The sequence below is a fragment of the Coffea arabica genome, chromosome 2c (assembly GCF_036785885.1).
Source record: "Coffea arabica cultivar ET-39 chromosome 2c, Coffea Arabica ET-39 HiFi, whole genome shotgun sequence".
Taxonomy (NCBI): Eukaryota; Viridiplantae; Streptophyta; class Magnoliopsida; order Gentianales; family Rubiaceae; genus Coffea; species Coffea arabica.
In genome coordinates, this window is record NC_092312.1 from 52,948,632 (window position 1) to 52,962,781 (window position 14,150).

At 41.4% G+C, this 14,150-nt stretch overlaps 2 protein-coding genes across 2 annotated transcripts; both read left to right on the forward strand.

Moving 5' to 3' along the window:
• Positions 1-6,593: 6,593 nt before the first annotated feature.
• Positions 6,594-7,445, forward strand: LOC140035696 (uncharacterized). Its single transcript, XM_072077027.1, has one exon. The coding sequence runs from the start codon at positions 6,594-6,596 to the stop codon at positions 7,443-7,445; it is 852 nt and encodes a 283-aa protein (XP_071933128.1).
• Positions 7,446-7,792: 347 nt separating this feature from the next.
• Positions 7,793-8,332, forward strand: LOC113724400 (uncharacterized). The gene is made up of 2 exons (XM_072077028.1): positions 7,793-7,861; positions 7,949-8,332. Exons 1-2 carry the CDS (start codon positions 7,793-7,795, stop codon positions 8,330-8,332), a joined length of 453 nt encoding a protein of 150 aa, XP_071933129.1.
• The last annotated feature ends 5,818 nt before the right edge of the window (positions 8,333-14,150 follow it).

Below are 14,150 nucleotides of genomic sequence, written 5' to 3' on the forward strand. Positions count from 1 at the left end.
CAGAAAACTATAAAACATCATTTCCTACAACTTTCATATAATCTAAGGCTGATTCGGCCTCCATCATGGTCGACTGATCATGGTCAGAATAGGGCAGTATAAGAACATAAATCTAGAATTTAGTGATTTTAAAGTGTAAACTTCACCTTTTTAGCTTAAACTACTATAACAACTTCCTATACAAGATTATATACACCACATACCATCCGAACAATAATAAATATAAGTGAACCATTCAAAATGCTAACTCAAAATTTCAACACCACAAGCATCAAAACCCCTTAACTAGATATCACAAGGCAAGAATACAAGTTACTACATAACTTCAACAAGACTAAGGGAAAGGAGGAAGATGAATAGTCATAATACCTCAATAAAAGGCTTGCAAGAGATATCCTTCACCTCTCCTTGAAAAATTTAGCTCCCCAAGCTTCCCAAGTGCTCAAAGAAAGGATTAATCGGTTTAGTTTCTTGATTTTCTCTCAAACTAGGCTAAAACTCAAGATGGAATTGAAGCTTTCTTCTCTTGTTTTCCTCCCTCAAGGTTCGGCCACCATGCTGGAAAAATGATGAAGAATGAAGGCCAAGAAAGGTTAAGAACCTTAGTCTTGTATTTGATCAAAGATGGTTGGATTGCTTCCACTTGTCACCACAAGGTTTCATCTTGAATTTTTCTTCTTTTCCTTGGTTTTATTGGTCAAAAATTTCGGCCATAGTGAGCTGATAAGGGGCTGATATTTTGTACTAATAATAATGAGATGGAGTTAAGAAAGTGGTGGTCAAGTGGTATGTTCAATCGGTAGTGAACGATACCTGTCGGTTCAAGCCGATTTTTCTTAAATCGCGTATACTAGGGTTTTAACTTATTATTATCACTTCTAATCACGCATTTAATATCACCTAAAACTCACGCTTAATCACCAAATTTGATTCACACTCCGTACCGATTAGTCACACTACGAAAATGTGTAAAAATTCTAATTTACGATAACTTGAAAACGAAAGGGAAAACCCTTAATTCTATATTCATTTGCACTTTTTTGTAGGGTGATTGGGCAGTAAGGCTATTATAAAGTAATAATTTCTAAATAAAAGGGAATTTTAAGAAAAATATAAGGAAATTTTCCAGTCGTCAGACTCTCTCTCCCCCTTAAAGAAATTTCGTTTTCGAAATTTTCTTACCACTAGGATCGATAAAACTCTAAGTTAAATGGCAAATCATACCTTTTACATTCTATTCCCCTTTCGACGGTCCAGGGTTGGTCTTGATCGATTGCCGGGTCCCTTTCCCTTCCCGTAATAGTGCCGGACAATTAGCAATCCAATGCTTGACGCTCCCACATCGTAGGCATTCTTCCCCTCTTTTCCAACAACTCTCCTTAGTATGGTTGATTTTTCCACAATAGCCATAGGATAAATGGAGGATTGAGGTTTGATCTCCATGTGAGACAGCTTTCAGTTGTCCTTCTCCACCTGGGGCTCCTCTCGGAGTATTTTTTTTAGATGTCCCCAAAAATTTTACACCACTAGTTCCTCGACCTACCTTAAAGAGTGGCCTATCTCGATCACCTTGTTCTTGACTTTGACTTCCACTAGGTGCACCGCTTCACTTTGCATGAAAGCCCTTCACTTGTGCCCTTGCAATTTCTATCATTTGGCCTTTCTCCGAATCCTTCGTAAAAGTATTAATTTGTGCCATTGCTAAAACCTCTTTGGGAATCCCTTCGTATTGCCTTTTCAGTTCTATGTTCTCGTGCAATAGCTCAATTTTCTCTGAATATTCGTGTTTCCATTGCCCTTCCCAATACTCAGCTAGTCTCTTTTGGACCTCTATTTTGTTTCAAAGGATCTCGATTTCCTTATATATATCATCCAAATGTGCCATCTCACGGATTCACTATGACTCAAGTGATAGCCTGCCAGTCAGATCAATGGAGCAGAGTAAGTAACTAAGTATAAGTGACAATCTAACCATATAATTGTTAAGTTTCTTAACTCCCAATTCAACCCCAATTCAACCACGAAAGATCAAATGAAACGGACGGGAAAGTAAAACATAATTAGGGCAATATCTTAAGATACTATGCCGCATATCACGTATGTATATAACAAAACCTTAAAGCATACTTCGCACATCAAAAGTTTCAAACCTTATGCCACATCCGTGTTTTAACAATCTCTCTAAAGCTTTCACTCTCGGTACAATAATAATCAAATCAAGTTCATACATTGATAGCAGTGAATAGGTATCAAAGAAGTATAAACAAGGATAGTTCGTCGAGAACCAAGTTACAGGTATCAAATATTCAAACCGAGGTATAGATACCTATATCATGGCAGTCAGACCGTCTTGAATCAAGTAAACACTTTTCTAGTGCTCACGTTTATAGAAGAAAGAAATAGGTCTTTGGTGCGAATTTTTTGACATATAACCTAATCATTCTCTATAAGAACCCTAGCCAGACTATTACTCGATTCGTCCATGATAACACTCCTAGATCCAATCCCCTTTATTAGTCTATTTCCTAGACCAAATGTTAGGATCTTCTGTACCTTTACCTTTGCCATCAAAACTCACCTCAAGTACAGTTAGGATACAGGCCTTTATTCTAGCAGTTTCACTACTGGGTATTCAGGTACAAGAATCCACAATAAGGTAATTCACAACTCGAGCCGACCAGTCCCAAGAGTAAATCACCCGTATTAGAGATTCCTATCCAACATGCATATCTAAGGTCCCCAACAATAAACCTTTGTTTCACACTTAATAAGCCAATCCCCACAGTTCGAGAGCCCTCTCTCGGCACGAGTTCGATAGGAGTTATGATACCATCTGTGACGGCTTCACCTCCCCCTAGGACGTAACCCAGGGTTTAGCGAATCGCCTGCCCAACTCTCGTCAGGACTCACTCATGTGTAACTCGAGAAAGATACCTCGTCCATAGAGAAGAAATGAAACAACAATCTCAAATTTAACATATACATTGATGTTCAAATCCAGCTACAAGGTTTATACACGTCCAAAACATTAAAGTATTTACAACCAAAGTAAAATCGACCCTAGTCGGGTGTTAGTGCGAGTACAATAGCAAAATCCAAAAAACTAGACTACGCTAGTCTGTACAAGTCTCACGCCTCGCTCATACCCCCTGTAAGGAAAACAAATGGACTAAAAATCCAGTGAGGTTCCAAATAGCAAGTTGACCATTATTTAAAAATACAAGTATCAACGTAGCAAAAGAACTAGTATAACATGTTCATAAAAGTGAACAATACACTTCTAGTAGCCAATTTCAAAATGAACGAGTGAAAAATTCTGTGACGGCCCCAATTCCCCCTAGGGCGTACCCCAGGGTTCAGCGGGTCGCCTGCCCAGCTCTCGCCAGGACTCACTCACTATGGAACTCAAATCATGTATATACATCCATAGACAATAGATGCTCAAGTAAAAGATAAGAAACTTCTACACACCAGAAGTCTTCAAAGTTTTTACCATTCAAGTACAAACATCGAATATACAAGGGTTCTCATTCCTCATACAACCAGTCCGTGCCAAGCACTAGGGCGAGAACCATTACAAGGCCAAGGAACTAGATCAACTAGACTATACAGAACGCTCGTCCTTGCTCGCCTTCCCCTGCTAAGGAAAACAATTGACGTGGTATGAGCTAAAAAGCCCAGTGAGGTTCTATATATATAAACAAGTAATTAAACAAGGAACATTAGTCATGTAATAACATTTAATCCAGAAAACATGTTCAATATAAAGCAATGATAATACATTCATTAAAAGGATACAGGCTCACGAGGAGCTATTTGTTTGTTCGTTCGTTCCCCTGACATTTCCCCTTATTCCTCCAATCGTTTGAAAATACATTTTTTTGTAAGTAGAATCCCTCGTTCATCCTTTTGTTCGTTCATCCCCTTTTCCGGACGTTGACCGGACTCCACCCATCCGGACATTGGCAGGACTCCACCCATCCGGACGTAGCCGGACTACAAGGTAATACTCGAGTATACCAAATTCACCCAGGGTCACCATATCGCCCGACCGAATCCGCTTCTGGCTCGAGTCGATCGGTAACGAAGGGCAGGGCCCAATTCAGCCAAAAGGCTTACATCATGCGCAACTAATGTTTCCATCATTAAATCATTGAAAATTTCATATTTATTTAGGTCGAGTGCGATAAAGTACACACTCGCCTAGCAAAAGTTCATTTTAGAAATCATAGAAAACAAGTAACATTTAATCAAATAGTCACAAATAATCACATAGACCCAACAATCCACATAGTCATAGAAACAAAACGTATATAGAACACTCACCTATTTACGCACAATAACGTGCAAAATATCCTTCCGGATATTACCCTTAGTCACCAATGAAACCTATGGTTGAACAAGAGAGCATATTACAGTTTATCGAGCAAAACATTTAAGGGAAACAAAGAAACCCGACTAATTAGGAATGAAACGTGTAAAGATCACTTTCAAGTAAGAAGAGGGTTGTTTGAACCCAAGGATGAAAAATCATGTTTTAAAATGGAAAACCGGTCATGGTATTGGCTAAACAAAAGTATACAAGTTCAAATAGAAACCTAGCCCTCGAGCGAAAATTTGGGCAGCACGCCCTTTGTGTTTACCAAATTTTCCAGCCATTTCGGCTTCATTATTTTTCCTCAACCACAACCCAACATCACACATAAGCAATTCAAGTCAAGAGCCGTTCCATAGGCTTACAATATCATAAGAATAAGAAATACAGTAATAACAAGTGCAGAAATTCAATTTAGCAAAAGACAGATTTGACGTATGAAAGCGGAAATAACTTATCCGAGGCTACGCTTATCGGATTAAGACGCAACCTATGCCGTTTCGAAGCTAAGACTCAGGGCTACAATGTTCATGAAGGTCCCTTAGTCCAGTTTCTAATGTAACTTGGTCAAATGCTCGAATTACTAAACCAGAAACCAATTCGTTGGCTGTTTAAACGCAGAACACTGTAATGGACATATCTCAGAGTACACAAGTCCGAATCCAGTGTTCTTAGAGGAATTTGAAAGCTAATTCAGAATGATACAACTTTCATGTTTTGGCAAAACACTAAATCAGAATGAATCCTAGTCAAAAAACGGGATAAACTGGACTTAACTGATCACACGGACTGCTTAGGAAATACTTAAAACAGTAAGGATATTTTGGACTTTTCACATGTTACCAAGCTCGGATTGAGCTGAAATTTTACAGGTAACTAGAAAACATCATTATCTATAACTTTCATGTTTTGGGTAAGAACTGATTCGGCCTCTAACATAGAGTACTAAAACCGGGCAGAAAGAGAAGAAATGAAAACCCAAATCTGGAAATTCATGCATTCAAGTGTTAATCCTCCATAAAATCACATCTTTAACCAAAAATTAAATGAACAAGGACCAAGATCAGACTTTATACCTCAAAATCAAGGCTTGAATGAGTGATACTCCACCTCCTTTGAAAAATTTTTAGTTCCACAAGCTTCCTAACTCACAACCCACACTTTAATCGGTTTAGAATTCGATTCTAGCACTTGGTTGGTGTAACTCAAGAAGAAAATTGTTTTCACTTGCTCTCCCTTTCTCTCTCTCTTTGGTCGGCCATGAAGAAGAAGAAATGAGGAAGATTAAGCTTAGTTTGTCTTATAAGAAGGTTGGAAAGATAAGAATTAATTCTAGCCACAAGTTTGGCTAACACTTGGCTTACTTACAACCACAAAATTTTCTCTTTCATCCCTTGCACTTGGGCCACAAATTTCGGCCAATAGGAGAGCCAAGAGGGGGAAGATATTTTGCTTCACTAGTGTTAAACTTGTATGGCAAGAAAGTGGTGGTCAAGTGATGGTTCAATTGGTAATACACGGTACACGTCGGTGTGACGCGTTTTCTCTTAAATCGCACGTACTAGGGTTTTTACTCCCTATTCCCTAACTTTTTATCATTGCTTCTAATCACATATTATTTCTCACTTAAAAGTCACTCTTAAGCACCAAATTTGATCCCTACTCGGTACCGGATAATTATACTGCGGTTACACGAAAAATCCAATTTCACCTTGAATTGAAAACGAATAGGAAAACCCTAATTTCCTATGGTTATTGGCACTTTTCTAGGGTGATTGAACCATGGATAACATGAAATAATAGTTACCAAATAATTTTCAAATAAAAGGGAATTTTTGAGAAAAATACAAGAAATTTGCGAGTCCTCACAAATTCGTTTCTAAAAGAAACAATAACACTACGAATAACAATTCAGGTGTAAGGATACCGATGGCTCTCAGGAGCCAAATTTCCATTGCTTCACCAGAGTGCGTCTTTCTTGAATGGCAAGGTGTGGTGTCTTTGGGGTAGATCCTTCAAGCTCTCTTTTTTGGAGGGGGAGGATCAGGTTGTGCATGCCAGGCTCACGTTTCCCTTAGGTGAGGTGGTCAACATTTTGACGGTCTATACTAAATGCACGAGAGTTGGTAGACGCCCTCTGTGGAATTGCTTAGAGGGTTTCAGTGTGAGGGTGACGGAGCCGTGGATCGTAGCTGGGGACTTTAATGTGATCGCATCCATGGAGGAGCACAGAGGGGGGAGATCGGCTAATATCTCTAACATGGAGGAGTTCAATTCCTCCATGTTCACGTGTGGGCTTTCCCCGATGGCCTTCGATGGTTGTCCATTTACCTGGAAGAATGGTAAGGTGTGGCAGCGTTTGGACAGGGCTCTCATCAACTCCAGATGGGCGGCAGAATACTTAGTCACAAGAGTTTCTCACTTTCCTCCCTACCGGTCAGATCATGCGCCACTCTTGATCAAAGCAGGATCGGGGTCCCCTGTTCCTCCTTCCTTCAGGTATCTTAATGTGTGGCATCGTCACCCCAATTTCTTGGAGACGGTAGCCACAGTCTGGCAACAATCGGGCTCAGGGGTCGGGATGAACTTGTTTTACTCCAAATTGACAGCCCTTCGTCTCCAGTTGCAGAAATGGAGCAAGGAGAAGTTTGGGAATATTTTTGCTCGTGTCAAATCGGCGGAGGAAGTATACAAGCAACGGGAGGTGGAATTCGATTCAAGGGGAGACGACCTCTCGATGATTCGGCATCATGAGGCAAGGGCCATGTATCTACGAGAGTTGGCAATTGAATGCGAGTTCTGGCGACAACAGGCGGCGCTATGGTGGATCAAGGAAGGGGATGCGAACACCTCTTTCTTCCATTCAGTAGTAAAGCAGCGGAGGAGCTCCAGCTATATTTTGTGGGTTAAAGATGAAGCGTTGGGTTGGATGCAGGACACGGTCGACATTCAGGCCTCTATAGTACGATTTTTCTCGGGTCTATTTCGTTCGAGTGGGCATATTTCCCCACCTGTTTTGCCTTCAGAATTGCCCAGATTAGAACTGGAGGAGGATGACATGCTGCGGTGACTACCGGAGCTGTGCGCCGTGGTGTTTTCGATGGAGGCTAATAGTGCGCCGGGGCCGGATGGATTCGGGGCGGGATTCTATCAACAGTGCTGGGAGATCATCAAAAAGGACTTGATAAGGGCTGTTCAGGACTTTTTTAAGGGGATCGAGCAGCCCAGGGATTTCTCCAGTGCGTTACTGGTACTGATCCCAAAGGCGGATGGGGCTTTTCAGTGGAAGGACTTCAGGCCCATTAGCCTGTGTAATATGAGCTCGAAGATCATATCAAAGATTCTAGCTAATCGGCTGGGGAATGCCTAAACTCATTTCACCATGGCAGACGGGTTTCATTCCTAGGAGGGGGCATAATGGACAATATTCTATTGGCTCAAGAGATGGTGTTAGAGTTGGACCGAAAATTGGTTCAACCCAATTTGGTGCTCAAGCTAGACATGGAAAAGGCGTATGATACAGTAGAGTGGCCTTTCCTTCTATTTATACTGCGGAGTTTTGGATTTTCATAGGCCACTGTAGACCTCCTCTTCAGGACATTCTCCAACTCGTGGTTTTCAGTTGTAATCAATGGCCAACCTGCAGGTTTCTTTAAGTCTAGTAGGGGAGTGCATCAAGGGGATCCTTTGTCCCCTGCTCTTTTCTTGTTTGTAGCGGAGTTTCTGGGACAAGGTCTCCAGCAGCTAGGTCTCAACAACAAGGATAGTTGCTATGTCTCGGCCGGCGGTACTGTGCCCTATCTTGCGTTTGCCAATGATACGATCAACTTCACTCGGTGCTCGGAACCATCCCTGAAGGCTCTTCGTGATTTTCTCCTTCTGTATCAAGCACATTCTGGTCAAAAGGTCAATGCAGGGAAGAGCGCTCTTCTCCCGCCCCGGCCCTCGTGCAACTGAGGATCATATTAGGTTAGTAGAGACGACTCTGGGCTTCCCCCGGCAGACCTTTCCGGTTAAATATCTTAGTGTACCTCTAGTTCGTGGAAGATTGGGCACAGTAGTCTTTGACCCCCTTTTGGCTAAAATGCGGGCTCGTCTCTTCCATTGGAGCTCGAAGCTCCTGAGTACTGGAGGCAAGATCGTCCTTATCTGGCATGTGCTTAGCTCGATTCCCCTATATCTGTTACAGGCAATTTGCCCCCCCAAATCCGTTCTGACGGCTCTCGGCAGGATCTGCAACTCTTTCCTATGGGACGCAAGTGTAGACTCGAAACGGATACACTGGGCGGCGTAGGAGAAACTCTGTCTTCCGGTCTAGGAAGAGGGTCTGGGGTTCTGCTCTTTTTCTGACTCGGCTAAGGCGTTTGCGTGTAAGTCATGATGGCGGCTACGGCGGAAGGACTCGATATGGGTGTGCTACATGCATGGCAAATACATCAAGGACATGCACCCGTCGCGCGCTGCGGTGCAACACCCGCCGGCATCTTGGCGTCGTCTGCTATCAGTTCGAGACTTTGCGGAGTCTAGGATCAGGTGGTGTCTAGGGAAGGGAATGGTCGACTTCTGGTATGACATCTGGTGCGGAGATCGCTCTCTGGTGCAAGTGATGGGGATGACGAATCCCCCGCATTCCCTGGTGGCGGAGTTCTTCACGTCTCATGGATGGAATGTGCCTCGGCTTAAGGAGTTGGTGCCTGATTTCTTGGTTTAGCAGATCACTAGCATCCATTTCTCACTTGACCAAGATGACGTTATGGTTTGGGCACCCTCAACCAATGGCAACTTCTCCGTAGCCTCAGCGTGGAGGGACATCCGCCAAAAGCGTAATATTTCGTGGATCGATCGTTCGGTCTGGGTTCCATCGTGCCTCTAAGAGTATCCTTCTTTGTATGGCGGTTGTTGCGCAATACCCCACGATAGCTTGCTGTAGAATAAGGGGATAGCACTATGTTCCAGATGCAGTTGTTGCCAGCAAGGCCCAGAAACTATCAATCACCTTTTCTTGCACGGCGCGATGGCTGGGGCAGTGTGGGAACACTTTTTCAAGGTGTTTGGGCTTCTCCCCTTCACCGCAACCAGTGTTGCCGCTATGCTGTCCCACTAGTTCTTCTCACACTCAAAGGTTTCGTCCACTTATGTGCAGATTCTTGTTCCGCTGTTGGTTTTTTGGTTTATTTGGAAGAGCAGAAACAAAGCTAGATTTGACGCATGTCCGATCACTCCGTCTCAAGTGATTTTTCAGATCGAAGAGTTGTTGGGCCGGATGGGTCAGGCTCGCGCTTTCTCTTCGGCCTCCTTTTCAGGTGATCGGGATTGTCCTTGGGCGGCCTTTGGCAATAGCTATGGAGGGCCTAAGGGCGTGGTGCCGGTCTCTTGGGAAAAGCCATCTCCAGGGCGTCTAAAGCTTAACACTGATGCCAGTGTCCTCATCGGCAAGGCAGCGGGGGGTGGGGTGTTGTGTGATCATGACGAGAGGGTGATCTCGGCTTATTACAAAGAGTTTGGGGATTTGGGAGTGCTGGAGGCGGAGGCGCAATCTCTCCTGGAAGGTCTAAAAATGTACGCAGAACGAGAGACGGGAGCTTTGACTGTTGAATCAGATTCGAAGGTGCTTGTCCAACTAGTGAATTCGGAAGCCATCTCAAAATGGCCGGTATGTACAGTACTGTGGGAGATCAGACATCTCCTCCATCAGATGAGGGCTCATCTTCAGTCGTGAGGCCAACTCGGTGGCAGATGCCCTGGCATCCTTGCAGGTAGGGGACATTGCTGCTACTCCTCGATTGAGTCCCTATCCCGCAGAGCCAGAGGAGAGGCACGTCTGGACCGTTTAGGAGTTTCTCGGTTGTGGGAGGTTCAACTTAGGGCTTGATTTTTGGGTTTTCATTGTTTCCTACCACTCTTTCTTTTTAATGTATCGTTGCATGATTTAATAAAATTCAGGGCAGGTTGCCCTTTTTCAAAAAAAAAATATTGATGTTGAAGATTGTGCTAGGTCTTAGTGATTTTCTAAACTTTTTCTCATTATTAAAGTACTGGAAGCATTATGATTGTTAAAAAAAATCCTCTGAAGCTGGAAGTAAAGACGGGAGTGGGAAATAGCCAAGAGTTAAGCCGGGACCCGAAATTATTCTCGGGAGATTCCTTTTGTACTCAAATGTTGTGGTTATCCTGACTTGTATCTTCAAGGGAACTTATATATGTTAAATGGTTTAGACTGAGACATCTTTGCTTTTGTTTTGAGGCGGTACTTAAGTATGATAGATTGTTAGTAGCTTTAGTTAATGTGATGTTATCTCTCAAGTAAACTCTAGGGTGGAGTGGGATCGTCACATATTAAATCCCTCAAATCTCATAAAATTCTCAAAACCTACCCAAAACTCCCAAATATAGCTCACCTTATTTCTATACACAAAATAAATAAATAAAAGTTCTCAAATATGACTCACCTAATTTCTATACGTAAAATAAATAAATAAATAAAAACTTCTAAATACAACTTACTTTATTTTTATGAATTAATCTTTCCTACACTGACAGCGTATATACTATTAGCATTGGATGAATGACAACTATGCAAAATTTGAATTTAAAATTCAACTTTTGCACATGTGCCAGTAATCCAACAATAATATTATATATATTGTTGTCGTGCCCCATTTTTTGAATAAAAAATAACGTGTTTATGAATTTGTTTATTAATTTTGAGGAAAATGAATTTTTAGTTAGAAAATAAATAAAGAAATGAATTTTAATTAATTTTGATTTGAAAAATGAGTTTTGGACTTTAGAAAGTAAATAAAGAAATGGGCCTAAAATGGGACTAGAAAGTGCGACGATTTTGGCCCAAATTAAAAGTTTAAAAAAGGGTTTTTTAAGAAAAAATAGGAGTCGCTAGTTAAGGTGTACCAAGTCACCTAAAATGAATTTTTAAAGGAAAAAAGTAGAAAAAACCCTTTTTAAACAACTCCAAATTTTTGAAAATCAAATAAAAGTGTTTGGGAGTCACATTTGAAAAAAGAGAAGGCAAGAATAAAATCCAAGGCACCCTTTCAACCTAACCAAGGCTAGTTGCGGGATTTAGTAAAAAAATTTCTTATTTTAACTTAAGAATTTATCACATTTGGATGTCACTATATGGATGCAAAACCTAAACCTAGAAGGATATTGGGGGGTCAATATGTCTTTTCGAATTTTAATTGGTGCCAATCGCACTAATTGTGATGCTTAAAAGTAATGATTTGAAGAGGTCACGAATATGCAACAATGAGACTCAAGGAAAGAAAGAAAATAATAATAAAATACAAATATACATGACCTAAAGGAATGCATCATAATGGGTACGGGGGACTAATATTCGTGACTTAAATCTTCCCTTTGATAGAGGGAATACGAGCATGCTAAGGTTAGAGAAGCCATACTCGTCCATATCCCATATTTAAGGGGTTACTCTCCTAATCTAGGCAAGCAAAAAATGATCTAACCTAGTTCTAACTTTCCTTAAATGAAATGCAAATCTAATGTCATGATTTGCACATAAGGGTAGGGGATATACATATAGGGGAAATATCATGCAAAAATGATAAGGACCCTAAAAAGTAGAAAATATGCATGAAATGTCATAATTTGTCACACAAACACGATCTAACGCGTGGATGTTTCCTAAGGGGTCTAGCGTTGAATTAGTCCATGTCTATAAATTCTCACTAGTGTTGGACTAGTGAGATGTGACGCCCCCGTTTCTCCCAAGGGCGAACCCTAGGGTATCGGTGGGACGCCTGCCTAACTCGCGTCCGGACTCAAAATTTCAAAACAATAAAACTAGATAAACCCTAAAGCGTACTATTCATAATATATCCAACGCCAAAAGAGTTCTATTTACATTCCCAAAGGAGGGTTCTTATACAAACCACCAAAACAAAAAGGAACATCTTAGTTGACCAACTATTACAAACTAAGCCTCGCTATACTAGTGCTAGTGCCAAAAGTTTCCCCGTGTCAGCCCCTGTTAAGGAAAACAAAGGAAAGGGGTAAGCTAGAAACTTAGTAAGTAAACAGGGGTAAACACGGAAATTTCATATTAAAATAAACAATTATGTCACAAAATGTCAAATCAACAGATATAAGTAACAACACAAGTAAGGATACAGGTTGGCTCCAAAGCCAAGTGGTTCGCCAGGCGTGACCTCCTGCCGACACTCCGTCGACCACATATAAGGGTCCGTAGAACTCCACTTGTACTCCCACCTAACACCTTATCACCCTCACTGGCTAGTCACCTCACAAACTTGCTTGAGCGAACGAAATCACAAACGTGAGCTTGAGTCATAAGCTCGGGTCACAAACTTGGTTCACAACTTGAACCTACGAACTTGGTGACCTCAAGACTAGGTTGGACTAGTTTCAACCAAGCCCCGGCAGGCTCGAATAGTCCGTCTAGGTCTTGAGATCGGGCCCACAACTTCATCATATTTCACAAATTCACGAAAGTCACCCCGAGCTCCAAGCTCAAGGGGTTCAGCACCAAAATAATTCATGCATACACATCTCATGAAAAAACATAAGTACAAACTGGGTTTAGGTCGAGTGTGATAACGTACACTCTCGCCTAAATCTCCCTTTTATTCACATCAAAACACAATAGCAGTTTATACACATAAACGGCCTGAATACTTACTCCAAAGGTACGTATAGCAAAAATGCAAGGATCACGTCACGTATACAGCTAGTAGGCCCCACTGGCACCGTCTAGCCCGTCACCGTCTGAAATAGAAGATTGCATCACAATATATCACAAACGGCCACTAACAGGCATAACTCAAGTAAAACGGCAAAATTGGCACATGCAAGTGCGAAAACGGTACATGGAAACGGAAACGGCCAGATTTGCTATCCCAAACCATTTTGATCAAAAGTTAGGCTAGGAATGTTGGATCAAGGTGGGTGACACACCGTTTTGAAGTCACGAGGAAGGGCTACAACTTTTATTTAGACATCTCAACCCAGATCTGAATGAAAGCAGGTCGAAATCATGGAAAATAGTACCAGAAGTTTGCATTTTAGGATGACAGACAGGGTCTGTTTACTGGACCATAACTCCCAGTTCACAAATCCAAATCAAGAAATTCCAAAGGCGTTAGAAAGCTATGTCATAAGGCTAAAACTTTTATGTTTTGGAGAAAACCTGAATCAGTATAGAGTATGGGGAAAAAAGGGTTCAAAGTTCCTGTCAGAACTGTCCAAATTCGAAGGCAGTTCTGACAACCAATCTTGTTTTGATCATAACTGAAGCTACGGAACTCGGATTTGGATGCACTTTATACCGTTTCGAAACTAAGACCAAGATCTACATTTCTGTGAGAACCCGTAAAACCCTAATTATTTTCCTAGGGTTTATTTCCCCTTAATTGCATGTTTTCTGCATTTTCTGGTTTAGAAATATTTTCTTAGTGGATTTTATGAGCAATTATAGTTTTAAGATGATTTTCCTAGCATTGGAGAAATTTTAGAAAATTAAGAGTAAATAGTGGACGTGGGACCCACTAGTGCGAAAAGTTCGGAAAAATTCGGCCAATAAGGTTAAGTTTCGGATACTGTGTGAAATTTATCGGGTGTTAAGAGATAAGTAGAATGTGTGAAGTGATTGATGTGAGAGGGAAAAAGAAAGATAAGAATGCATTAATGAGTGTGACAAGTGTCACAATATGGTTGGTTGTGACTTAAGAAACACTATTCACCTTTTGACAATTTTTTTGACTTTTGACCACTTAAGTAA

Coding starts and splice junctions, on each gene's coding strand:
- LOC113724400 (XM_072077028.1), top strand. CDS start 7,793: ATGGACAATATTCTATTGGCTCAAGAGATGGTGTTAGAGTTGGACCGA. Junction 7,862..7,948: donor AATTGGTTCAACCCAATTTG/GTGCTCAAGCTA, acceptor GGATTTTCATAG/GCCACTGTAGACCTCCTCTT.
- LOC140035696 (XM_072077027.1), top strand. CDS start 6,594: ATGGAGGAGCACAGAGGGGGGAGATCGGCTAATATCTCTAACATGGAG.